The 23,633-nt window shown below is 41.8% G+C and overlaps 1 protein-coding gene across 1 annotated transcript in view; it reads right to left on the minus strand.

Moving 5' to 3' along the window:
- TESK2 (testis associated actin remodelling kinase 2) overlaps positions 1-19,357 on the minus strand; it is a 75,986-nt gene extending 56,629 nt beyond the window's left edge. The window contains exons 1-2 of the mRNA XM_071565821.1: positions 19,169-19,357; positions 11,289-11,589 (exon numbers count right to left, since the gene is read on the minus strand). Of these exons, the coding sequence (XP_071421922.1) occupies positions 11,289-11,507 (219 nt within the window). The 5' untranslated portion in view covers positions 11,508-11,589; positions 19,169-19,357. The remainder of the gene's footprint in view (positions 1-11,288; positions 11,590-19,168) is intronic.
- Positions 19,358-23,633: the final 4,276 nt, after the last annotated feature.

A 23,633-nucleotide genomic window follows, 5' to 3' on the forward strand; every position in this document is an offset into this window, starting at 1 on the left:
CCCCCACTATACCAATAATGTCTTCATGGATATTCAAACACACTTGTTGGATTTTTTTTCAAAATCTGTACCTGAACCTTGACAGAAAGTTCTGTTTGAGGCAGAAATAATTTCTTTACATTTCCTTCATAAATCTTTCAAATAAACATTACCATACATGAGTAAGGAAGTCTGTCTCACTTTCACAACAGACCCCATTGGCATAAAATTGTTGCTGCTATAATCACAGTTACACTAAAACTTGACCACAAACAGAAATAAGAAGAGAGCAAGGAGCAAGAAAGCCACATTTTGCTTACTTGAAGATACCTCAGCTTTTATAAACTGATATTGCTAATAATTTTCAGACAAGTTCTAAGTAGTTTCTTGTTATTTAAGCCTTCATGAAACTGCTCTTCTTGAGAATTATTACACAATTTGCTAATTAAGTACACCATGCAATTTCTTATGCCTTATCATTGCCTGTAAACGTTAGGAAGCAAAAGAATTGAATTTCCAGGTTTTAATTGCGGGCAGCTCATGTGAAAGTTAAAAACTGACATCAGTGAGTCAGTGTTAGACACACTGTCAGCTGTGGATTAGTTAACAAAGCAATGCTGTCTCAGTATTGATCACTCCAGCGGATGTTTCACAGCTCTGTCCTCTCCTCAACCCCTAATCCCACAAGACCATCAGACACAAGGCCCCCACCTTGCAGAGCCTCTGCCCAGCAAAAAGGGCCCTGGGTCCACAACAGAGCACTTCCAGACTGTGCCAAGCACAAGAGGGTCAGCAAGCAGTGGTGACTCCCAGACACGGGAAGCACATGGACAGGAGAAGAGGTCCCTATAATTGCATGTGGCTTCAGCAACCACTGGGAACTGGATGTGCCTGATGACTTGCACACACAACCCCAACAACTGGATCAGCAAAGAGAAGCCCCATCACAGAGGTTCTGGAGTTGCTTTCACTAATATTAAGGGGTTATGAGGAAACATTCCCTATGGATCTGAGACTGTAAACATCTCTTTTCTGTTAGTGCCATCAATAATAATTTGCCATTCTCATTTTTAGATTTCATGTAGCACAGGAACCTCTGTGCATGTGTGTGTATTAACATCACAGACAGTCCAGGCATAGGCAACAAAATCCAGCACTGAAATATATTTTAACTTTCCTCTGCTGCCAATACCAGTAAATAAGTGTTCAGGGCAGTGTCTCAGAGGAGTCTCACAACGATTTTTAGTGATGCACTCCTGTTCTCTAGGCACAGCCATGTTAATACTGGACACAAGCCAGCACAGTTATTTGAAGAACAGTAAATCAGCACCTGTCTCTCAGTATCAGCTATGAATGAGCTTACACAAATGTGCATGTTTGCCAGCTGGCAAAACACAGAAAATCCCAGAGCTGCCAACCCAGCACATCTCCATCTACAACAGAAAACTAAACAGATCTCATTTATCTGTGCTTGAGAAATTATTATCGAAAACAAAACAAAAAGCACACAAACATTTCAGTGCCAAGGGAATCTTTCCACCTGCTTTGCCCCTGGGAAACTGCACAATGATACTCAGATTGGCACAACTTTCCCTGCTAAATAAAATCAAAGGCCCAAAGGACTCTCAACTACAGCAGTCACTGTACTAAACACAAAATCCAGCTAGAAGGTTATCTCTTATTGCAAAGTCCCACTTGTTACAGTATCAGAGTCCCTTTCCTAGTGTTGACAGAATTCATGAACATTGTCTCTAGTTGTGAGAACAACAAAGACATTCAAAAGGTATCAGCTGTTCAGCAAGGCTTAGGAGAGGCCAGGTTTGCAAACAGGTGATGAATACATTTCAAAATGGACAATCTTACATTAAACAATGCTCTTCTTTTTTTTTTTTGACTGTATTCTTTTAACATCAGGTTTGTTTCAGTGATTTCTGTTCTATCTTTTTAGTAAACAAACAAATCCCACACTTTCAGTATTTTCCAAATATTTCTTTCTTGAACAGAGAAGCTGGCTGACCCAACCAGAGAAACTGAAACAGTGTTAGAACTCTTCCTATTTCTTAATTTGCTTCACTCAGTGCAGTTCTGGACTTTGCTTGTAGGGATGCCAAGCAGGACTATAGGAAGAAGAATTACAGAAATTTCTTAAAATTTTCAACACCACTACAAAAGACGAGGCTTTCATCAAATCTGCTACGTGGCCATGGCTTTTGAGTCAATCCCAGCATTCCCTCAGCTGGTGTTTTAAAGGTGATTTTAACGTGCATATCTTTAGACGTTTAGCCAGGGGGAAAATAAATAAATAACAGAACTTTTTTCAGACAATAAATGTGAACTAGCCCTCCATTCTACTTTGTATTTCAAAGCATTCTCAATTCTGCTAAATGTAAGAGTGCCCTGCAAAGCAGATACATGCAAGTATCATTAAAATTCAGAATTGCCTAAGTGCAGAGGAAGGGAGTATTTTGTCCCCATGGTGCAATCCATAAAGAATCGCAACACAGATGAGGTTCTTAATTCCTATATTAATGATCCCTTGGAGTAAGGCCTGTTCATTACTACTTCTCCCCACAGCCTATGTCCTGTAAAAGCATTTGCTAATTAAGTGACAAGGACTAGGATGACAGCAACTTGGCACTTCAGTACCAAAAAAATCATTAGCAAGAGGAAGACAACTGTCTGGTTAAGTGGTTACCATTCAAATCATCTCAGGAGTTGGCAGAAGGGCTCCAAAAAGCTGCTGCTTAGTATATCAGTATAAGACAAATCAAACTCATGAGAGTTCTACTTTGATTAAGAAACCACCAGCACCCTCAGGATTTATGCCCCATCTCAGTTCCAGAATGGTCCTTCTTCCTACTCCTGACAAGAATCAGAGTAGAAAGAGACAGATCAGAACCTCACTGACAACTCAGAGCTTGAAATGAAGTTTCAGAGCTATTGGAACCTTCTTGGCCAGTTTACATAATACCCAGAGTGACTGTATTCCCAAACAATTAGTAGTTTGTTTCATCACTAACTTCACAGAAGAGACACTAAGCCTCAAATATCTCACTTCTGTCATCTTGAGCATGGTGGAAGAGTTTCCTCCACTAGTCAAAAGGGAAAGATTTTCAGACTAAAACCGAATGCTATTGAAACAAACAATGAGACCAAAAGGCACACATAGACAAGAAGACTTGCTGTCTCTCTTTCTATCACAGGGACAACTCCAGTGGTTCTAACCCGTGAGACAATGAAAGAAATTTAGAGAATGAGCAGTGCACCACACCTGCAGGATGGGAAAATAGGCTCTGGTCAAATGGGTGTCACTTTTCAGACACAAGGCATGTTCCCCATGCCCATAAGATCAAATATTAGATCTGCATAACCAATATGGATCATTATCCACTTACTCATTTCCTCTTTCTTTTCCACCCTGCAAAAATGACTTCTGCCACTATTTGTCATAAGCAGAACCTGAAGTATCTTGTTTTGCCTGATGTAGCTACACCGATTTCAAGAGGCAAAAAACCAGGCCCTGCAGTTATTAAAAAACAAAAATCCTGTTTTCTAAACCATTCGTTTCCAAAATCGGTGGCCTTAAACTGTTGGTTTAAGTTTCTCAATATCTTGCCAAACGTAATCAAGAACTTTCTAAATAAACCAAAGACAGCTACAAATATCAATAATAAACCCACAGGAGAGAGAAACAATTTCTGGTTGGTGAGGCAGCTCCCAGACATTAAATTTTTTAAAATAAGTGCAATTCTTATTACAGCTTGCAGCCATTAGACCTTATTATACCTTTTTCAGTACACTGAAGAGTACTTTCGAACAACTATTTTCTAATTGTAAGGCTATTTTTGAACTGTAATGACAATTTTTATACACCAGACATGTTAAGAGTAGTCATCCACTGAATCTCTTTTCTAGTTATTAAATCAATTTTTATTTCTTTTTCCTCATGTGTTGACATCAAGTATTACAGTTCTGCAGCTTTAGAAAAGTCAAATATACAATGTTAAAAGTATTTAATACATTCAAACAGAAAGTTTCCTACAAACACTTCACAGAATAGCCTAAATAAAATACCTTTTAAGACTATCAAATAGTCCTACAAATATCAGAGACTGTGTGATCTCACCTCTAATGCTTTACAAAGTTTTTGAAGACCACCTGTATTTGTTCAGGCCCCTGACGAGGCTGCTGATTCCAGAGGCAAAGAAGATCCTTTTGTAGTGCAAATCTTTCACTCATGTTCAAAACAACACATGAGAAACTGAGAGAACTTTGAAACTGAAGCCATAAGGACAAAGGAAAAGCATGAGATAGATTTGAGATTTCCAGTGAAATTGCACATTAACAGGTGACTTCTACTTCAGTGCTGCCCTCAAAATACTTTTAACCTGAACACCCAAAAATCTTTCTTGTGTTATGCACGAAGATATTTTTGTTGTACTTCAAGTTTCTAAATTGACATTGTTACCATTTTGTTCCTAAGACAAAATGACAACCATTCTAGATGGAAAAGGTATGAGAAAAGCATTTATAGATGATGGAAAGAAAATTTTCCAGATGCTTTCTCACTTTCTTGGTAGATTTCCAACATCACTTTGCAAAGAGTTCCTGCCCTTCCAACCCAACCAGGTACAGGGACTATCCACGCACATCATTTTCACAGGAAGTTGAAGTAGCCTAATCTACTGTTGGAGGTTTTTCAGTCCAATATGGCTATGATGTAACCACTTCTCTCTTGCTCAATAAAACTGACTCTTCAGAGATACCTGGGAGTTGGTATCTCCCACTGCAGTCATCTCTACCATCAGATTTAAGAATAGTTAAGAGATGTCCACAAAGAATGACAGATAAAGCTGCTCTTGCCCTGGGACAAAAGGACGAAGAGAAAGATGACACAAAGCCTTTTCCCACCCTATGTTTTTAACTCCACAAATCTATAAAGCAAAATAAAACACAAAGTGTGGTAGGAAGGTCTAAAGCAGTAACAAAAAAGTCAAAGTTTGATGTAAGCAAAACTTGCAGAAAGCAATTAGGCCTACTGGGGCAGAATCAGTTTCCAGGAAGAAAAAACCTAAGTGCAATTATCTCTGGTACGGTACTAACGACAAGAGGAAAACTTGTTACTGCATTACAGGTCTGGGGACGTGACACCCACACAGTGTTAACCAAACTATGGTCCCAACAACATCACATCTCATATACAACAGTTTTTATAAAGAAAAGCAACTACACACAACTAGCATTCCTATCTTTCTCTACACAAGGTTTCTGCCTAATGAGGTGACTTCATGCAGATATTAATGTCACCTTGAAGAATGGAATGTTGGCCTAAAGTCTGGCAACAAAGCAGAAACTGCTAAAAAGCAAAAGCCAGAGGTGTACTAAGAGTCAAATTCATCTCTGAGTTTAGTATTAACAAAAAAAGGAACTTCTTTCCTTTGTCAGGGTTTATGCTGAGAATTTTGAAATAATAATAATCAAAAGGGTACGACAGGACTAAGGAAAGTTTGACTCCAGTTGAAATGCCCAGAATCAACTTGATTTATGCTGACAATTAACCACTTCTCCTTAAACAAATTCTGTAGGGAAGGTACTGGCTTGACAGTCTTGAAGACTGATATCCCACTTATGCAGCAAACAGGCACACGCAGAGGAGAGAGTAAGAACTTGCTTGTAGAGCCCTGGGAGAGAGCAGAGGGCCTGTCCTGCAGGAGGAATCTTTGTACCAGTTCTAATCTTGGCCATTCTGCAGAGACCAGCAATAATTCACATATTCACATTTAGATTTAAAACACATTGACAGTTTGAATATTGCAGCACTTGTTCATCTGATAAAACCCAAGTTAATACAGATTCCAGTCCTGGAAAGTGCTGTCTGCAAATTCTGGAACACTTGTTTCCAACACCTTCTCCAGTGGGATTTGCTGAGCATGGGCTGAAAACCAAGCAGCAGCTCCCTTGTCTTAAGATTCTACTGCCTTTTTTTCTGCACAATTCCATGTCCTTTTTGCAGTCATCCTCTCCTTTTAATCTGAACTGGCATTGCCTTCTATGCATGCTCATTTATATAACTACTCAAATATCTCCTTCCTTCCACACATTCACGGACATTTTACTCTTATGACTAAATGCCACAGGAAAGCAGAACCCTCTGTCAGTAATGAGTTGCCAGTAGAGTCAATAAGCAAATAGAAAGGACCAGCTGTAGAAACAACTCAAACTGGGAGGTTCTATCTATAAAAGGATCACTTAAAATAATAAATTATGGCCTGATACTTATGCCTGGCTTAGCTAAGGATACTGGAGTAGTTCTTGTAACATCCCTTTCCTAGCTTTACATTAATTTAAGTGATAAGATTAATGTATACATTTTAAAATAACAACATACACAAACTTCTGCAAGGCATCTGACAGAGCCACAACCCAGTACAACCAGATTACAGACTGGCTAATGACAGCTGAAGATACTGTTGTAAGTGACAAAGCAGCATAAGACAGGGGAGTCTCTTACTGAGCTTCCAGAGGAACCACTCCAGGTCTCCTGTTACTCCAAATTCTTTCTTCACTTCCAGTTCACTGACGGAAGTTGCCACTCAGAATGATTTGAAACTTCTAAATGTGCACCATTACCTTGTTCATGTTATTTCACTAAGCAGTGAAGGCCACTTCATATCTTAGGTCCATCTGAGCAAATATTAACAAACTCAAATGAAAAACTTTATTACAAAGAAGGATTTAAGGCCACAGAACAGGACATCCACACTCAGTAAACACAAGGTACTAAATGTGCCATGATAACAACAAGTGATGTGCATTAGGAGTGTGAGACACAAAGCAAAACCATGGGGTTTGAGTGTCATTGTTAAGAAGAAAACTTAGGACATGATACTGTCTTTGAGATCTTCAGTTCAGAACTGAATTAAAGAAACAGCAAGGGAGTTGTACCTGTGCTGTACATGGTGTCAACATATGCTCTAGACAAAGTACCAGTTACTGGTAAAATTTAACAACCTTTGATGATGTGGCAGCCTGTGTAGGTGACCCAGTAACTCTTCCAAGCCTTACCTGTGTAAGAAGTTCATAATGCCTTTATTTTTAGAAATACAGTTCAACTGTGAGACATAACAGGGAAAGTATAACATGAATATAGACATTCATGCTCATCAAGCCAGATAGGTTATCTCATAACTTTTGGGTCTCAAGTCCCACAAGTTAGTGCTCACTTACTCTTTTGTTCAGTTCTTACTCTGCACTGTTATTCTAGTTAGCAAGTCCTGTCAAACCCAGGTCAGAGGCCAACAGAAGAAAATTACATCAAACATTTCTGCACTGGACTCCTCAAGGCCTGAAAAATTAGATGAACACAAAGAAATGCTAATCAGGCAGAATGGTAATGAAGTCATAGAGTACAAGAAAACACCAAACTTCTCTCTGAGTCACTTTGGGAAAGCCAGATCAGTACTATCTCTCAGATCTACCACAGTCAAAGATGTTCCAGAGATCAAGCCCATCAGCATGACAATGTACCCATAGACACAGTATCATAAATTATAAACTATCTAGTATCATTTATGTTTTGTATGTTAGAAGTAACAGAATTACCAGTTTTCTCCTAAATACAAGTACTTGACATAAAGAACTATATATATGTTCTTCCCTGTACTCCTAAGCACAGCTCCACATCAGCCCCGTTTCTCCTTTCACATTAGACAGCTGTGTGCTGCTTATCTCTAAAGTACCTCACAGACATTAAATAAATACGAGAAACAGGATCCCAGCCTCAGGTACAAGGTACGTATTTGGACAGGCACACCTTGTGTGATCAGTCAGCACTTTTGAAACTTGGAGAACATAAATTTGACCACACAAACAATGAATAACAACTAACTAATGAACTGAGGACCATCATTCCAGAGTATTCAAATAGAGGCCTCACAGTACATACATTAGGAATACCCTGAGGATTACTGACCCTTTTGCACACACCACTCATCTCGTTAAGTCATCCAAAAGTACGATGCCCTCCCTTTGTATTTGTACTTGGTCTTGCACCTTGGTAGTGCCAGTTTCATTATGTGTGGAATCCAACATCACCAAATAGCACTGACATATTTTCAGCATTTGCTTCTTAAGGGTTTCCATGTCATATCATCACTAAGATTCACTGTATTTTGTTTCTCATATGGCTTCAACGTATCTCTCCAGACATCTTCATAAATAAGCCAAACAAATCAGATCTAAGAGGAAAGACTATAAAGTAGCCATGTAAAAGCATAGTCAAACAAGTGGCTTGTGGATCACAAGTAAACTGCTGACATTATCATGACTGAAGGAATCTCTTGAAAAACAAAGAAGGCTTGAAGGAGGACAACACCAAAAAAAGGTAAAATCTGCTGCACAAGTGCAAAAAACAGAGGATCATAAACTGAGTGCCAAGCACATTGTGCTGCCAGTAAAAATGCTGAAATGGGAGGACTGATGAGCCTTATTCATCTTATATTCACCTTTGCCCATCCATCATTAAAGAAGTGTTTCATTAACTGCTTCAAACTAGATAGCTAATGTTTTGACAAAACTCAGTTTTTCTAAACTAATTTCTATAAGACCTGGTATTCAGATGAACATGAAGTGTTATAGCAATGGCTGACAAAATCAAAATGCTAGTTTAATGCTCTATGCTAAATAAACCACGAAGTTTGATTTGTTTATGAGTCAAGGTACACCAGAAATGCTAAAAGATCATTCACAGCACACACCCATTAACATACACATCTGAGCTGTAACATACTCCTATTCCCGAGTTAAGAGAAGGCAACTTCTATCCACTGCAATGGACCATTGTAAATGGAGTTTCCACAGAAAAGGATGAAGGGGAAGAAATCACAGACCTACTGCCAGTTACACATCAAAACAAAAATCCCAAACTCTCAAAACAGCCCCAGCATTCTTTGCTAAATTGCTAGAGCAAACCCCATGTATGATACTCACAAAAGAGCAGACAAATATTTTATTGGAAAAGGTCTGGAGACATGGGAGGCTTTTGAGACACCTTGAAGTCTTCATTGCTCTTGTAAAGTTACTTATGCAGTTAAATACAGAACTATCCTGGGTATTTCTCAAGTTCAATCATTCAGCTGGGAGCCTGCAGATCAGACTGAAATTTAACTGTGTCAAACCACGAGGTTCTCCTCCCTGGAAGCACATCAAGGTTCTTGCGTGAAATCAGATCATCAGCACAGCAGGATTAATGACAGAGGTGGTCAGGCTGATAAAGTAATAGAACAGAAACCTGCTTAAATGAGTTTGGAACTGCATCTCTGTTAAGGTCATAACGGACTCTCACCCCTTTGCACCAAAACCAGAAAGAGTCTTTGGTTGAAACTGGTGAGAAAGAAAAGGCTTTACCACTCATTGTCTCTCTGCAGGACTGTGGTTGTTTCTGGGAAAACAGACAGCAGATCCTCAGACCACCACCCCTGCTCCCAGTGTAGGGCCACCCAGTGCAGCTCAGCACCACGGGGTGTCTGGTTCAGCTCACTGCAGTGGGGAACAGCAGGGCAAGGGTTTTAAAGAATTACAGGACTTTTTATGCACACAAAGAGAAACTGGGTATCAGGGATTTCTCTCAACCAACAAAAACTCTCAAACAGCTGTTTGCCCCTGTATGTCACTACCTGACTAAACCAAGTCTTCTCATAAAATAAGATATTCTTAATTATCAACTCTTACGAATATTGGAAATTTACCTTTACTTTTCTCCATTTTCCCCACCACCACCTGAAATCTGAAATTCACACAAATAAACCAAGGTCTGTTACTTCCTAGTTACTTAGGGCTGACTCAAGTCTATTATACCCGTCACAGCAGCTTTGCCATAAAACGTGTAAAGATGAATTTTAGTGACACACAGAACTTTAAAAATCAGTTTATTTAAGACTAAAAAATGGCTGGATGCAAACCCAGTTGCTGCAAAAGGCATTACAGAAAGTTTTGCAAACAGGGAAGTAAGAAAAACCCCAAACAAACAAAACAACCAGGTAAACCCTTGTTTTCAGTTATTACAGAAGCTGGCTTTATAAAGAAATTACCTGCACTGAGTCTCCTACACACCCCAAATAAAATTCCTCATGTCTACTTGTTTAAGATAATTAAAACCTTGAGTTGGTGAAAACTAAAATTCATATATCTAAACAGAAAAACTCTATATTGGGAAGTTGGCATTTTGCCAGCTCAACCCAGACACTTGCCTTTACACAAGAACTGTATGCATGGAGATCTGAATGCCTTTTGGGTATTAAAGCAACTTAAAAATAATTTTCATTTTCTAGTCCAGGCATCTACTTACAGCAATAAAACTGGATAAAAGGTTTTTTGGTTTAACTTAAAGAAAAAGAAAAAAACCACCATAAGCGTCATGGAATGGACACAATATCTTGCAAGATAAATTCTCTGGCATTTCACTGAAATGGAAATAATGTGGAGGGTAACTTCATGTAAAGTCAGGAACCAGGATAAGGAAATGAATTATTTTTTCCATGCCTGAAAGCTTGAAGTCAACTCAAATGTCCTGCCCCTCTATGATGAGCCATACCAGAACAGTCAGAGCAGCAAAAACACCACCTGTACTATAAAACTGGGGTTGCCTGCATAGTTTGACAAATTGCTTTAAAAAGATCTTATCCATGTTCCACACTCACAGCGGCAGTCGCTGACAACATCAGATTTTCTCATTCATATTATGGACTTCAATATCTGATTGAGTTAGAAGTGTGGTATAAAAAGCAGCAAAAGAAAGAGGGAAGAGCAGCCAACTGTATTGTAACTTCAGTGCAATTAATTCAGTGGTTTCAAACTCAGTAACCACGTATGGCTCTCCTTAACACATGTATCCAGTGCTGTGAGGCAAAGACTAGCAAAGGAATGTGTACTACCCCACAAAACCAATAAACTAGCTAAATTAAAGACACTGACATAGAGGAGAACCAATAGACATGAGTGTTTAATAAACTACACAAATGCAAAAATAATGGCAGAGTTCAAAAAATAAACCAATTATTTTTTGCTTTTTCTGTTTCTCCCAAATAGCTCTGCAACTCCCCAAATAAAGTACAGGCAACAAAAAACAGCTTGGAAGAGTGACAGAAGAAATATTTGGGACCTGAAAGTTTTTCACCACTCACTCATCCTGAGTAAAGCAAACACAAAGATTAATAGTTGACATCAGTGGAAAGTTCTTCAGCTGACACCCTTGAACATTCTCTCCAGACATGAAGCAATCAACATAAAGAGAAAAAAAAATAAACACACACCTTGAACACCTCAGAGAAGAAACCAGAGCCAATTTTCTCACATGTGAAGTCATCAAGACGAGTAAGTCTGGAAAAGGCACTTATCAGGGCCCTGTATGAAGAGGTACAAACTCTTCCTATCTGGGATGCAGTCCCTTCTCCAGTGCCACCGTCAAAGTCTTCAGTGCGCTCCAAGCGTGGTGGAAATCCTGCGATTGAATTCCGCTTACTTCGGTCCATTTTGAAAACAAGGTTTTATTTCACCATGGGAGGACTTCTCACATCTTAGGTAATTTGCTGACTTCTCTACTCTTGTTGGATCCTAAAAGATGAGAAATTGAGATTACTGTTATTGTGAACATGTCTAGTATGTCTGACAGGATTCCAACAAAGCTTATAGCAGTTTAAGGGAATAAGAAATAAGATATCCAGGCAGGGGCACAAAAAACAAAGAAAAAAAACAAACCACCAAAACACAACATCAACAGTAAAGACAGCAACCTAATGAACTTTGTGTTTAGATTCATGGAAATACCCTGTGCTCTAGATATTTTGAGATTAATAGTTCTGGAACTCAAAATTTAACTGGCAACAAACAACTTTCATTCCCTTCCCCCCTCCCTTTCTTTTTTCACTTAAGTTCTGGTTGCTAAAGAAGCAACTAAGTAGGAGAAAACCCACAAAATGTAACATTTTATTCTACTTCAGTTGCAGTTGGTGACCAATCTACTGCTACAGCAAGAAACAATTTCACTTTTGAGAGTGAACAAGGGATCCCTAATTACAAAAAAGAGATCAACTTTTGGTTGACATAAGGAAAATCATTCACTGAAGCACCAACACTTTTGTTTTTAAAGCTTCCACTTATGAGTGTTCCAAGATCAAATCCTTAGCAGGTAGGAATACAAGTTTATATCCACTGAAGATCTAGCGCCCAAATTCATAAAAATACCTACAATCCTGCTACAAAATCAAGGTATTCTTATAAGAAACTGCCAGAACAATTCTCCCCACAAACATCCCTTTTACAACTATATTAATTTCAGTTCAACTGAAAACACAGGAAACAAGTTACACTTGCCAAGTAGGAGAAGAGCAAAAAAAAAAAATGGAGGAGGACCAACAATTTTTTTTTCTTTTTAAGAGGATGATGAAGTAATCAGGATGACTCTGGAGCCCATCTAATTCAGCTTGGACTGCTAAACTTGACAGGTGGCCTACCTTTTTTTTTTTCTTTAAACCTTAGACTTAGGAAGTTATTCATCTTTTCCAAACTTAACTGTTCATTTACAGCAATTTGGTGAGCCCCTACAAGTCTGAACAAAGAGAGAGCCACAGAGGGAATAGATTTTTCTCTTTATTTTTTTCCCTGAGGGTGAATGAAAAACTGGAGGAAGGGGAAGGAAACAATAAAATTAATAAATAAAGGTGAACAAAATATGACCAGAGCAGGCAATTACACTTCTCTTTACACAGATGTACAGAACCTGAACAATACACTAAATCTGAAAAGCATCTCAAACCCAGGCACACCAGCTGTCCCTTGAATATACAGCAGTGCTGCTACACCCATGTTTTATTTGCAATCTGTCTTGTAGAAACGCTCTGTGCCAAGGCAGCCGGCAAACACTCAGTCCTATCCTGCTTTCAGAAATAAGCTCTGTTGAACTGCCTGGAATTAATTTGAGGTTGTCCTCTCCAAAAAAGAAGAGTGTTTATTTAAAACATCTTAACACCTCTCTAAATGGATGTCAGTGGGTATAAGAGAGTCTTACCAGGGCCTGATTATGAAAATTTAATTTCTATCAAATACCACATCATGGTATTCCTACCAAATTTTGTATAGACTCCTACATGCCTGAGCTGACTGAACTTCTCAGAGGACAGTGGGGCCGGCAGGAGGTCAGGATCCAGTTTCTGCCCTTGTGTTCTTGCCCCAGGAGCCCCGATGGTCTGGAAAGGGCATAGAAGCACCGTGGGAAGGTAAGACCTGTTACATCTCCTTGCCTGAGAAAAACAGCTCAGAGAACCTCCTCAGCTATGGACAAGATGCTGAGGCATTTCCAAGGCATGCTTAAACAATTCCTTTTGATCTGAAAGGGACAAACTATCATTTGGTTACTTTTCAAGAAGATAAAAACCGCCTGTGGAAGGAGGATAGACAGAGGAAACCATGGTATTAACAATTCATTTTTTGGAGTAGGAGATGCAAGTATCTTTGGAGACTGACCAGAAAACCTGCTGTAATTGAAGAACCAATTTTTTAGAACTTATTTCCATCAGAGTAGTGCTCACATGCACTAAAAATTTCTACAGAAGGGAGAAAGCACTTGCCCCTAGAAATGTCCAGCCTGATGCTCCAGCATCACAGGATACACACTGTGGTAACACCACTCCAGCACACAAAGTGGACCCTGGAGCTTGCAGAGCCCCTTGATGTATCTAGTGAAGTAACACCCCTACAATGCAACCCAGCAAACCAAGGACTAGAAGTTTAAGTTCCCAGACAAAGTAAGATACATGCAAAAATAAACTAGGGAAGACTGATGCTGTCTTTACTACAAAGAAGATACCAAGTTAGATAAGCAACATTAAACAGGAGGAAAAGCCTCGAGTATCCAGATACCATTGACAGAACAATCTCAACATAGTTTCTCAATCTATTTAAAAACAAACAAATCTCCCTGGCACATACACATCATTTGGGTTGAAATCACATGGTGAACTTTGCAAAACTCTAACACAAATCCCACAGTGAAAGAAGAGATTCTAAGTACTTCATAGAGTATAAATGCCAAAAGGTTTTGCCATCTGGATTCCCAAGTACCCCATTCCTTCATTTGTGCCTGCTCGAGTTTGCCTTATTTACAGACAGCTACATGAAATTCTTGGAAATTATTAGGATAGGGTTCCACTTGTCTATGACCCTGCCCAGGATTGCACACATGGAATTAAAGGAAAATTTCAAGTGGGTACAATTCCAAGTGGGCCTCCTGTCATTTTGGTCCATTACACTAATGATCACATTCTCAATGAAATCAACCAAGGTTTAATTGACTGTCAAGTCAGTCTGAGGTACTTTAATTTACTACCTTGTACGGTTAATTAAAGTGCACTGAACAGAATCCAAGACTATCCTGCAAATCCTGCAACCAACTAAAAGGTTGCTGGGTGAGGATTTTTCATATTAAGGTTCAGCATAAAAACTCTTGATCTGTGCTCAACAGCCAGTTTAAAAAAAAGACACTAAACACTCTAAAAAACATTTCCCAATAAATTCTCAGCTTTCAGAACAATTTTTCTGACATCCTTACACAAAAAAATGCACTCCACTCTGCCAAGACAAAAACAAGTCAGAAATACACCTCTCCAAATGCATACCTGCCCTACTCACCCATTTCTTATATTACTGAAAAGCACAGTTTCAAAATGTTTGATGCCTTAGCACATTTTAATTTCTTGGCTGACCAAAACACACCTTGAAGGAGAAAAGAATCCATATTAATACTATAATAAGATTTCTTCCTTCACTGCATGAATGCCTTGGGTTTTTTTAAAGTATTAATTACTATAAATACAGCTACTATCAGCATTAATTTGGGCAGTCAGAGCTTTGCCTTTCAAAGCCAGTGCCTGAACCTGCAATTATTTAAAAATGGAAGTCCCAAAACAGCACATCAAGTTATACCCTAAGCACCAGTGTCAAACTAACAGGTGACACACGTTGGCCAGTACTTAACATTTCGTACTTCATAGCCATGAAAAGGGGTAAGGCTCCCAACTTTAGCAGCATCCCTTTAATGCCTCAGGGTATAAAACAAGATCATTCCAAAAGATATTTCAACTCATTACTAAGTGGTTTTCTGTCCCCAGTATCTGTAGAAGTATGTGCATATTTGCACTCAAACGTCAAACTCTCAATTTCCTAAAGGATGGCCTTAACAACAACAACCATTTTTAGACACAGCAGACTGTCGCTCGGCACTCAGCCTGGAAAGCAATAAATCTGCTGGATGCGTGTTATTAATTTGAAAAGGTTTTCTGAAGAATAAGATGCCAAAGCTTTGACAAACACTATTTGCCAAGAGTTAACTACTTAAACTCGGAGGCTGATGTAGCCTCAACAGCCAGTACTGCAAAAACATGAAGAAATTATGGGAATTACACTGGCAAGTGTCATTGAACAAAATAATAACAAGGGGGGAAGACTTCACTACAGTACCAAGCAAATTTCAGAAAGGCTTCAAAAAATGAGAAGAAAAAAAATCTTCCAAAACCAGAACTGACCGTGAGGTCATTAGCCCAGAGGAAAAAAAAACAAGGGAGAAAAAGTGTTTGAAAATGTAATACAAGAAATCAAACCAAACAGGTAAAGAGAACGAGGCACTCATCAATTTTGTTCTCAACTGCTGTCACGTGCTTCCCTAACAGAGGGAAAGTTCCTTGGTTTGTCCATAACTTGGCTTCTTGTCCTTGGGAGAAAAGACAACATCAAATATTTACACTCAAGGCAGCTACAAGTACAAGAGCTTGCATCGTGTTGGGCCCAGCTCCTCCTGAACCTGAAGTCTTTTTTGACTACTTTACAGGACAGGCCTCTGGGTTCAGTTTATAGTCTCAGTTACAACATTTCACTCAAACATGAAAATCCCAGTATTTTCTATTTTCACTTAAGTAATATTTTGCTTTAATTTCATCTCCCCCGTTCAGGATAATTCCTAGCTCTAGCCAGTACTGTCATAGCATAAACTTCCCACAAATTAGGGCTGGCATTCCTCAGAAGGGACCTGCATTAGCCCTACTACACCACTCCAGAAAGTGGAAGTCTGCTGAACTGCATCATGGTTTTATAATGGAAACAAACCTCCACAAGAGGCTGAGCTGAAACAAACAGTTCATTTATTTTGTGACTGCAGCCAAGTCTGAAACAAGTAAGAGAGACTGGCCATTAACTTACTGCAGAGTTTAGGGTTCAGGGCCAAGGCTGTAGGTTGAGAAATATTTTCATCAGGCATAGGCATAAATTCTGGCACACATTTAGAAGGCAAATATAACTGGAGGAAGAATATTAAAAACTCACAAACAAAGAGAAAACCACTTGATCCTTAGGCCCACAGCAAAATTGCCAACATTTTCTAAGGTCCAAATATAATACTAAACTAAACCTCTACAGAAGGACCTTGCAACAACTCATTCCTCTCCCAGCCTGGTTTTAGTCACACCAATCCACAGCACAGACAGGCTCCAGCCTCGTTACACAGCATCATTAGAGTTAAATAATCACTCAAGTAGATCATGTACAAGACACAGCTGCTGCTTCAAATGGATAATTTTAATATATTATGTTTGCTTAACAAAACAGAGCTCAGTAAAGACACTGAGAAGCTGCTCATGCCTCCCAGGTGTCAGCAGTCTGAATTTGCTGGGCTCTTAACAAAAACAAAGGGAACCAAAACCTTCTGATACCAACAGGTATTGTAGCATTTCAACAATGTAGGAATTTCCCCCTCAGCCTCTTGGCTGGATCTGTGACTGAGGGCTCACAGCTCTGTTAGCACTGGAGGTTTCACAGGAGATGGGAAGCAACTTTCTGTTGTTTCTGTTCTTTCAATGCAGCCAGTGAGACACAGCAAAGGCAGGGAAAGGGAGTGCAAGTGCCTGAATTTCCTACCTGACTGACCTCTCTTGGACACAATCTTACATTTATACAGCATCACACAAGGCAGTCAATATTTGTAGTTTCCAGCTAAAAGTACTGTCTCCACAAGTATTTAAGGCACATTCTGTAGTGTACCCTTACCAAACACCAGTCTGTGTTATTGGTTTCACCTCAGGGTGAAACACCCAGTACCTTGTTTACTTCAGGCACAGGCTGCACAAACAGAACACCAACAGACTCTCCACTAATTTATTTATGCATTTTTGAAGTGAGAACAGGCCTTCCCACATCCCTTGCAGTGAATGTATTGCAAGCACTGGGAGTCTCCGGGTATTTACAAACCCCTCTGAAGCTCCCTGGGTACCACGGGAAACACTCGGTTTGAGAGCCACAGACCCGGAGCGTTCAAGGTCAGCCTTCACAAGCAAAGTTATCTCAGCCAACCCCGCTCCTGGTTGCAAAAGCTGTTACAGTTCTCCAGTGCAACCAACAGCACAATCATTTCAAAAAGTGGCTTAGCCACTACCAGGAATGTGTTCATCTTAACAAAAAGTGACAGGATCATATGAAAAGAGGCTTACAATCTAAGTCAGAAAGAAGGCTTGGCAACAGACAACAGATGGAGCCAGTGTGATACAGTTGCTGATTATTAGATGGACTTACTGATAAACGCACAACTTCAAATGAATGTGTTAGGGAACTAATAAGCAGAAAAAGGGCTTTAAACAAAATTATGCAGACTGACCTTTTTTCATCTTGCCTAGCAAAGCCCTTATTTTTGTGCCAGGCTGCACGATACCAGGCTGCAAGGACACAATAAAGAGCTTTGCCATTGTGCAAATGCATGGTTGTCTGCTGCAGGAAGAATACAGAAAGGGAACCTATGATGCAAGTGAACCACAAGCTTCATTCTTTTCTGCAGCAGACACAGAGGCAACAGTCCCCTCCTTTAATCCTGCATTTCTTTCATGAATTTGTGAAATAATTTGCATAAAGAATTACAATGGCAAGAGCAAACATCCAGAATTGGAGGGTATAAACAGGAGACAGGAGGCCTATACCACCAGAACAGCTCATTTGGACCAACCCTATTCTGCCACAGTCACAAAAACATTAAGCACTGAAGCAAGAATTGCTCTGTCCCCATCTCCTGCTCAGCTCCCACTGCCAGCTGGTCAGCCTAAGGAAAGGGCATAAAACAAATTCCAATAAGAAAACACAGGAGAGCACACACTTGCCACCGGGCACAGGGAACACATCTCTTTGCCTGCAGTTCAAGTTACTAATTTTGCATGTAAGCTTTACGTGAAGATAAACCAAAATGAACAACGGAATTACTCAGCCATGTCTACAGCTGTACAGTGCAAGGATCACAAAATGACATTTTTATTGGCATGCAACAATAATTTCCAAAGACGATGACTAAATGGGAAGGTTTATGACTAGTCCACGGGCATATCAGAGTTTCTCATAAAAACCCCTTATCTTAGGTTGTAAATTCCACTGCCTAATTAAGCCCATGGAACTGTAATTCTGTTGATTCTGCAGACAATAAAATATGCTAGAACTCTGATCTCTATTAAAAGAAAAGTTAGTTGAAGCACAATGGCTTTTCATAAACTAGCCCAAGTACTATCTGCAGCTCTCTTTAGTGGGACAAACAGAAAGGTGCAAAATTAAATAAAACCCAGCTCAGTACTCTTCAAATTCAATTCAGTACTCTTGAAATAGTAGCTTTCAACTACCACGGCACCACTTATCGGAATACCCACGTGGAAAGTCCCCTGTACTTGAAGCAAATGCACTTCCAACCCCCGACAGAACGCAACATGCAGAGCGACCACCCGCACTTACAGAGCACCTTCGCCCCTGCACACCCGAGCCTGTCACGCGTGACTCACGTATTCTTACAGCGTAGCAAAACCCGAGCCGAGCCTTCACACCTCTTGGCAAAGTGACCATTTCCAAGGCAGCGCTGCCGCGGCCGCGCAAAGCCCCGAGGCGAGCGCCGGCACCGCCTGTCCCGGGGCGGACACGGCTCTGCCTCGCCCGCCGCCACCGGGGCGGCCGCGGCCCCTCCGCGCACCTGCCCCCGGCCCGCCCCGCTCACCTCAGCGTAGTGCGCGGGGCGGTGGAACCCCTCGGCCGGCACGGACCGTCTTCCCCGGAGCGGCCCCGCTGCCCCCTCACCGCCCCCGCACCGCCCGGACCTGCCCCGCGCCGCCCCCGCGCCGGCCGTTACCTGAGCAGCAGCAGCAGCGGCGGCGGCGCCGGCACGGCCCGCGGGCGGCGCGGGCGCTCATAGCCGCATCCCGCCCCGCGGCCCCTCAGCACCCCGGCGCGGGTCCGCCCCGCTGCGGCCGGCGCGGGGCCCCATGTGAGGCGCGGGGACCGGCGCTGCGGGACCGGGGCCGCGACCGCCGGCACCGCCCCCGCTCCGCCCACTCGGCAGCGCCCCGCCCACCGCGCGGGGGCGGGCACGGCCGCCAGCCGCCCCTCCCAGCAGCCAATCGGCGCCAGGAAAGGCGTGATGGACCCACGCTCGACCAATGGAGAAAGGGGAGGCAGGCGCAGGGACTCGCAGGTAGTCCACGTGAGTGCCCCTTACCAATTGGTCCTGGGCGGTTGAGAGACAGGCAGAGTGACCAATCGCAGGAGAGACAACAACCCCTGAGAGGCGACTGGGAGCCAGCGGCAGCACAGCGAGAGGGGCGTTGCTAGGGGCGCCGCGCCCTCATTGGCCAGCCTCCGGGGCGGGATAAAAATAAGGGAGTCAGCCAATAGAAGAGTGGGGAGGCGGTGACGGACAGGCAGGAGAGCCAATCGCCGCGCGGTTGAAGCGACGGAGGCTGCTGCTGTCAGCGGGACGGGAGCGCGGACGCCCCGGAGCCGCCGCCGGAGCCGGCCCGGCCCCTCACACCGCGCCGGGCCCGCCCCTCACACCGCGCCCGGCAAAGCACGGCCCCTGCCGAACACAGTGGCACTCCGAGGCGGCACCCCTGCCGTTATTACCGCTAATTACGCCCCCACACTGTCCCCACAGGGCTCATCCCTTGATCCCGGTCATCACGGCACATCCCACCCGATCCCCCCGTCCCTGCTTAGTTCATCTTAGCTATTCCGAGGGTTCGCCTGCCAAGCTGAAATAAGTGAGATCTTTCACACGCAAGCTGTTATTTCTCAAATTATCCCTTACCGACGTGTAGGCAGCCTGTGAGAGGTATAGAAAAAGACACCTTTCTTCCTGCTGGGACGCAGTGCCAAATTCCGAGTGTCCATTCCAAAGCACAGTAGGGCTCGAACATCTCATTAAACCGCTGTGAGGGGGTTTTGGTTTTGTTTTACATCGGGAAGAGACTGATTTTTTCCCCTGACCTCATCCTTGGCAAACGCTGAGCTATTTTTACTGAAACTCTTCAACAAACGGAGTTCAGACAGTACAGTCTTGGGCAGAATAACCAAATCCCAAACAGTTAAAACCAGCAGAGTTGTAACTAAAAAGGGTCTTGGACAAGAACGCATTGCGCAGCCTTGCCATACCATAAATAATAAGTAAAAATAAGTAATAAGTAAAATATCATTAGTAATAAGTTTTCTCATTATCCTTTGTCATTAATTTTACATTTAATCCTTTCAGTGTGATCCAGAATGTTTGAGGGAGTTTGATGTTGGAAACAATAACACCAACTTAAATACTGAATATTTAGTCTTACAGATGGATTAAAATCTCTAATGTCTTAATTAAATTTAGTCTCAGAATTTCAACCAAGCTGACTGTGAGACTTTCTCTGTATGTTGAACCACAAAATATATAATCATTTGTCCTTGTTACAGTGGCCGGGACCAGCTTATCACTGTGTAGGTGTAACCAAAACTGTGTATTCTACATCCTCTGTGTAATTTCTGATTAACTATTAATAGTAGGTCATTTGCAGCAGCTGCCCAGGGCACACCTGACACTGCAGGGTACGAACTGGGTGTTAAAGAACCCTGCGAGGCACAGGAATGTTTCTGTCTTCACAGTGACTCAACTGTGATGTCCGAGGAGGTGTCAGCATCTTCACACCCAGCCTGGGGGTCATCTCTGCTAATGGGCCGTCAAAGATTCAAAAAATATCCCACAGTAAATCATCCATTGTGAAACTCCTCGCTCTGGGGGCAGTACCGGACATTCCCACCTGAACCTAAGCATGTATAATCCTCAGGTTTTGGGACTTGTGGTACCACTCACTGGATCCAGAGGAGAACCAGAACCTCAACAGGACTGTGGCTCTCAACCAGACTGTGACCATCATCCTCACCAACAGGTTTTGCTTTCCTTTTACTCTGTACTCAGGGGGACCACATAGTGCTCAGCACAGGGGCTAATGAACACCATTCTGTTCATGCCCCATGTTGCTGGGTTATACATCTGTTCTTTTGTGGGTTAAAAAAAACCAGGTTTTCTCCGTATCACTATATTTACTGTAATCTTTTTATTAAATTGTAACTCTGACTTGTAGTCTCTTTTTGAACTGTGTTAATTTCTACTGCTGGTTTACCTTTAAACCAGCACATCATTTCTACACAGGTAACAGGCTAAAAGTACTTGGGGGGGAGGGAAGTGTTGTTTTCTTAACTTCCTTCTGGATTTCCTTCACAGGAAATTTTCCCACACTCCCAAATGTTAAATATCAACCATATGCAAACATCTATTCTAATGACAGCTCAAACACAGGGTGCAGCAAAGCTTTGGTAATTAAGTAATTAAAAATTTATTATCCTATCCATCATATTTTAATGAGTGACAAAGCAGATGGGACTACCCAGATCAGTCAGTGTCTTCATCTCTCTGACACTCCAGCAGAACTGAGCTCCAGAATGGGGCTTTTCAGCAAGATAATTTTTTTAGAACTTACTTTTTTTTAAAGTTAAATTTGGATGCTTTACATTTTGCTGGCATTTATCTAAGCAAGTGGAAAAGACTTTACAAAGCAAACTCTGGAACATCTCTCTTGTCCTTCGCTATAGCAGGGTGTCCTTGTACCCTGCTGAAAAAACAACAGTGCCTCCTCCATTAATCTCCCTATTCCTTGGGTATCCTCATCCCTGCTTGTTTGGGAGCTATTAGTTGGCTTCAAGATGACATCTGGTGGTAGGTTTTTATTACTTCTCTTTTTAGGAGCTGATCCCAGAATTAAGGCAAATGAATTGTTTCCCTTGCTCACCATAAATTTTATCTCTTTTCTGCTTCCCCCAAAAAAAAAGATGTGTTGTCCCTGCTTTTGGCCTGCAAATGTCTTACTGGAAATATCCAGGAATAAGCAATTATTCCACTGGCTGGTACAAAGTAACATCATTCTCAGTTGGTTAAAACTTGGATTTAATAATGCGAAGGTCATGGGTTCGATCCCCTATGTGGGCCCTTGACTTAAGAGTTGGACTCGATGATCCTTCTGGGTCCCTTCCAACTCAAAATAGTCTGTGATTCTATTAAAATATTTCAGAGTGATTCAAAAAAGGTTGAATGAATCTCAGTTGGAAACACCCACGCTGAGTTTCACGTAACATTGCATGAGGCCCTGTGATGTGTGTCACTAATGAGCCCTGTTCTGAGAGGGAAATAGGATCATTTTTTGACCCCCTCCTATGGCTTTATCTCAACGGCAAGTCCTGCGTTTTGAAAGCAGAAAACCAGGGGTTTGCCCGTGCCCACGTGTGTATATACATTGCAGCAGAACTTTGTCTCAGGAAATCCCCGTCCCCCCTTGCAGCTGGGAGAAGGGCTGGGGCAAATCTGCAGCCTTGAAATATGCAGAAGAGTGGTTTTTGTAGCCTTCCTCTGTTTCCCGAAGAGAGGAAAATGAACATTCCATTGGAAGACTCATCAAAGAGACTTATCAAAGCCAAAGTCTCGCAGATGTTGCAGCGCACTTCGTTAATGATCTCTTCCTGCATCCCAGAAGGGTCACGCAGCCCGTAAATGCCGCGGGAAAACTGTATTCACGGCGGGTTTTCCCCTCTCCCACAGATGCCTCCAGGCTGCTTCATGCAAAGTCAGCCACTCCAAAAAGCAGCTCTGTGGCTTGTGGTTTGCTCATCTCTATACTCAAACTGACTCTCTCCCCCAGACAGATCGCTTTGGCTTTTTAAACGTAACCGGTTTGGCAAAAGAGCCGTGGAGGGTTCACTCATGGCTGGTAATAAAAATAGACATGAGACAAGTTGGGTGAGAGCTGGCAGGAGGGGGAATTCCCTTCCTCTGGGCTTTGGAAATGCCCAGGAGGAGAGAAGTTTGGGAGATTTCTCCTTCCCAAGGAAAAAGCTGCTGCAATGTATCCACCCAAATTTGCTTTCACTGATCAGAGCAGTGATTTCCCCAACAGAGAGGCTCTCTGGGCTCCAAAATTAAATGAGTGTCACACAACAGGGGCTGTCTCTCTCCCCTCCCAAGGGACTAAGATAGTGGTTTGACCTCACAGTACTGTGATAAGATTTGGCTTTTTAATAATTTAACCCATTAAATACCTTATGTAATGAAATTTGTAAAGGAAAGACATTTTTGTACAGGATTAGTCAAATTCTGCTATGACTCGCCCCAGCAGAGATCTGGAGTCATTTTGTGGGAGACAGAGGAAAGGGTTCCAGTTGGGAACGCCAGGCATTTACCCTGGTCTAATGCCTATGTAGTCCCTTTTCTACTCCCTGTCCTAGATGGTTACTTAACA

Source organism: Pithys albifrons, chromosome 10, assembly GCF_047495875.1.
Source record: "Pithys albifrons albifrons isolate INPA30051 chromosome 10, PitAlb_v1, whole genome shotgun sequence".
Classification (NCBI taxonomy): domain Eukaryota; kingdom Metazoa; phylum Chordata; class Aves; order Passeriformes; family Thamnophilidae; genus Pithys; species Pithys albifrons.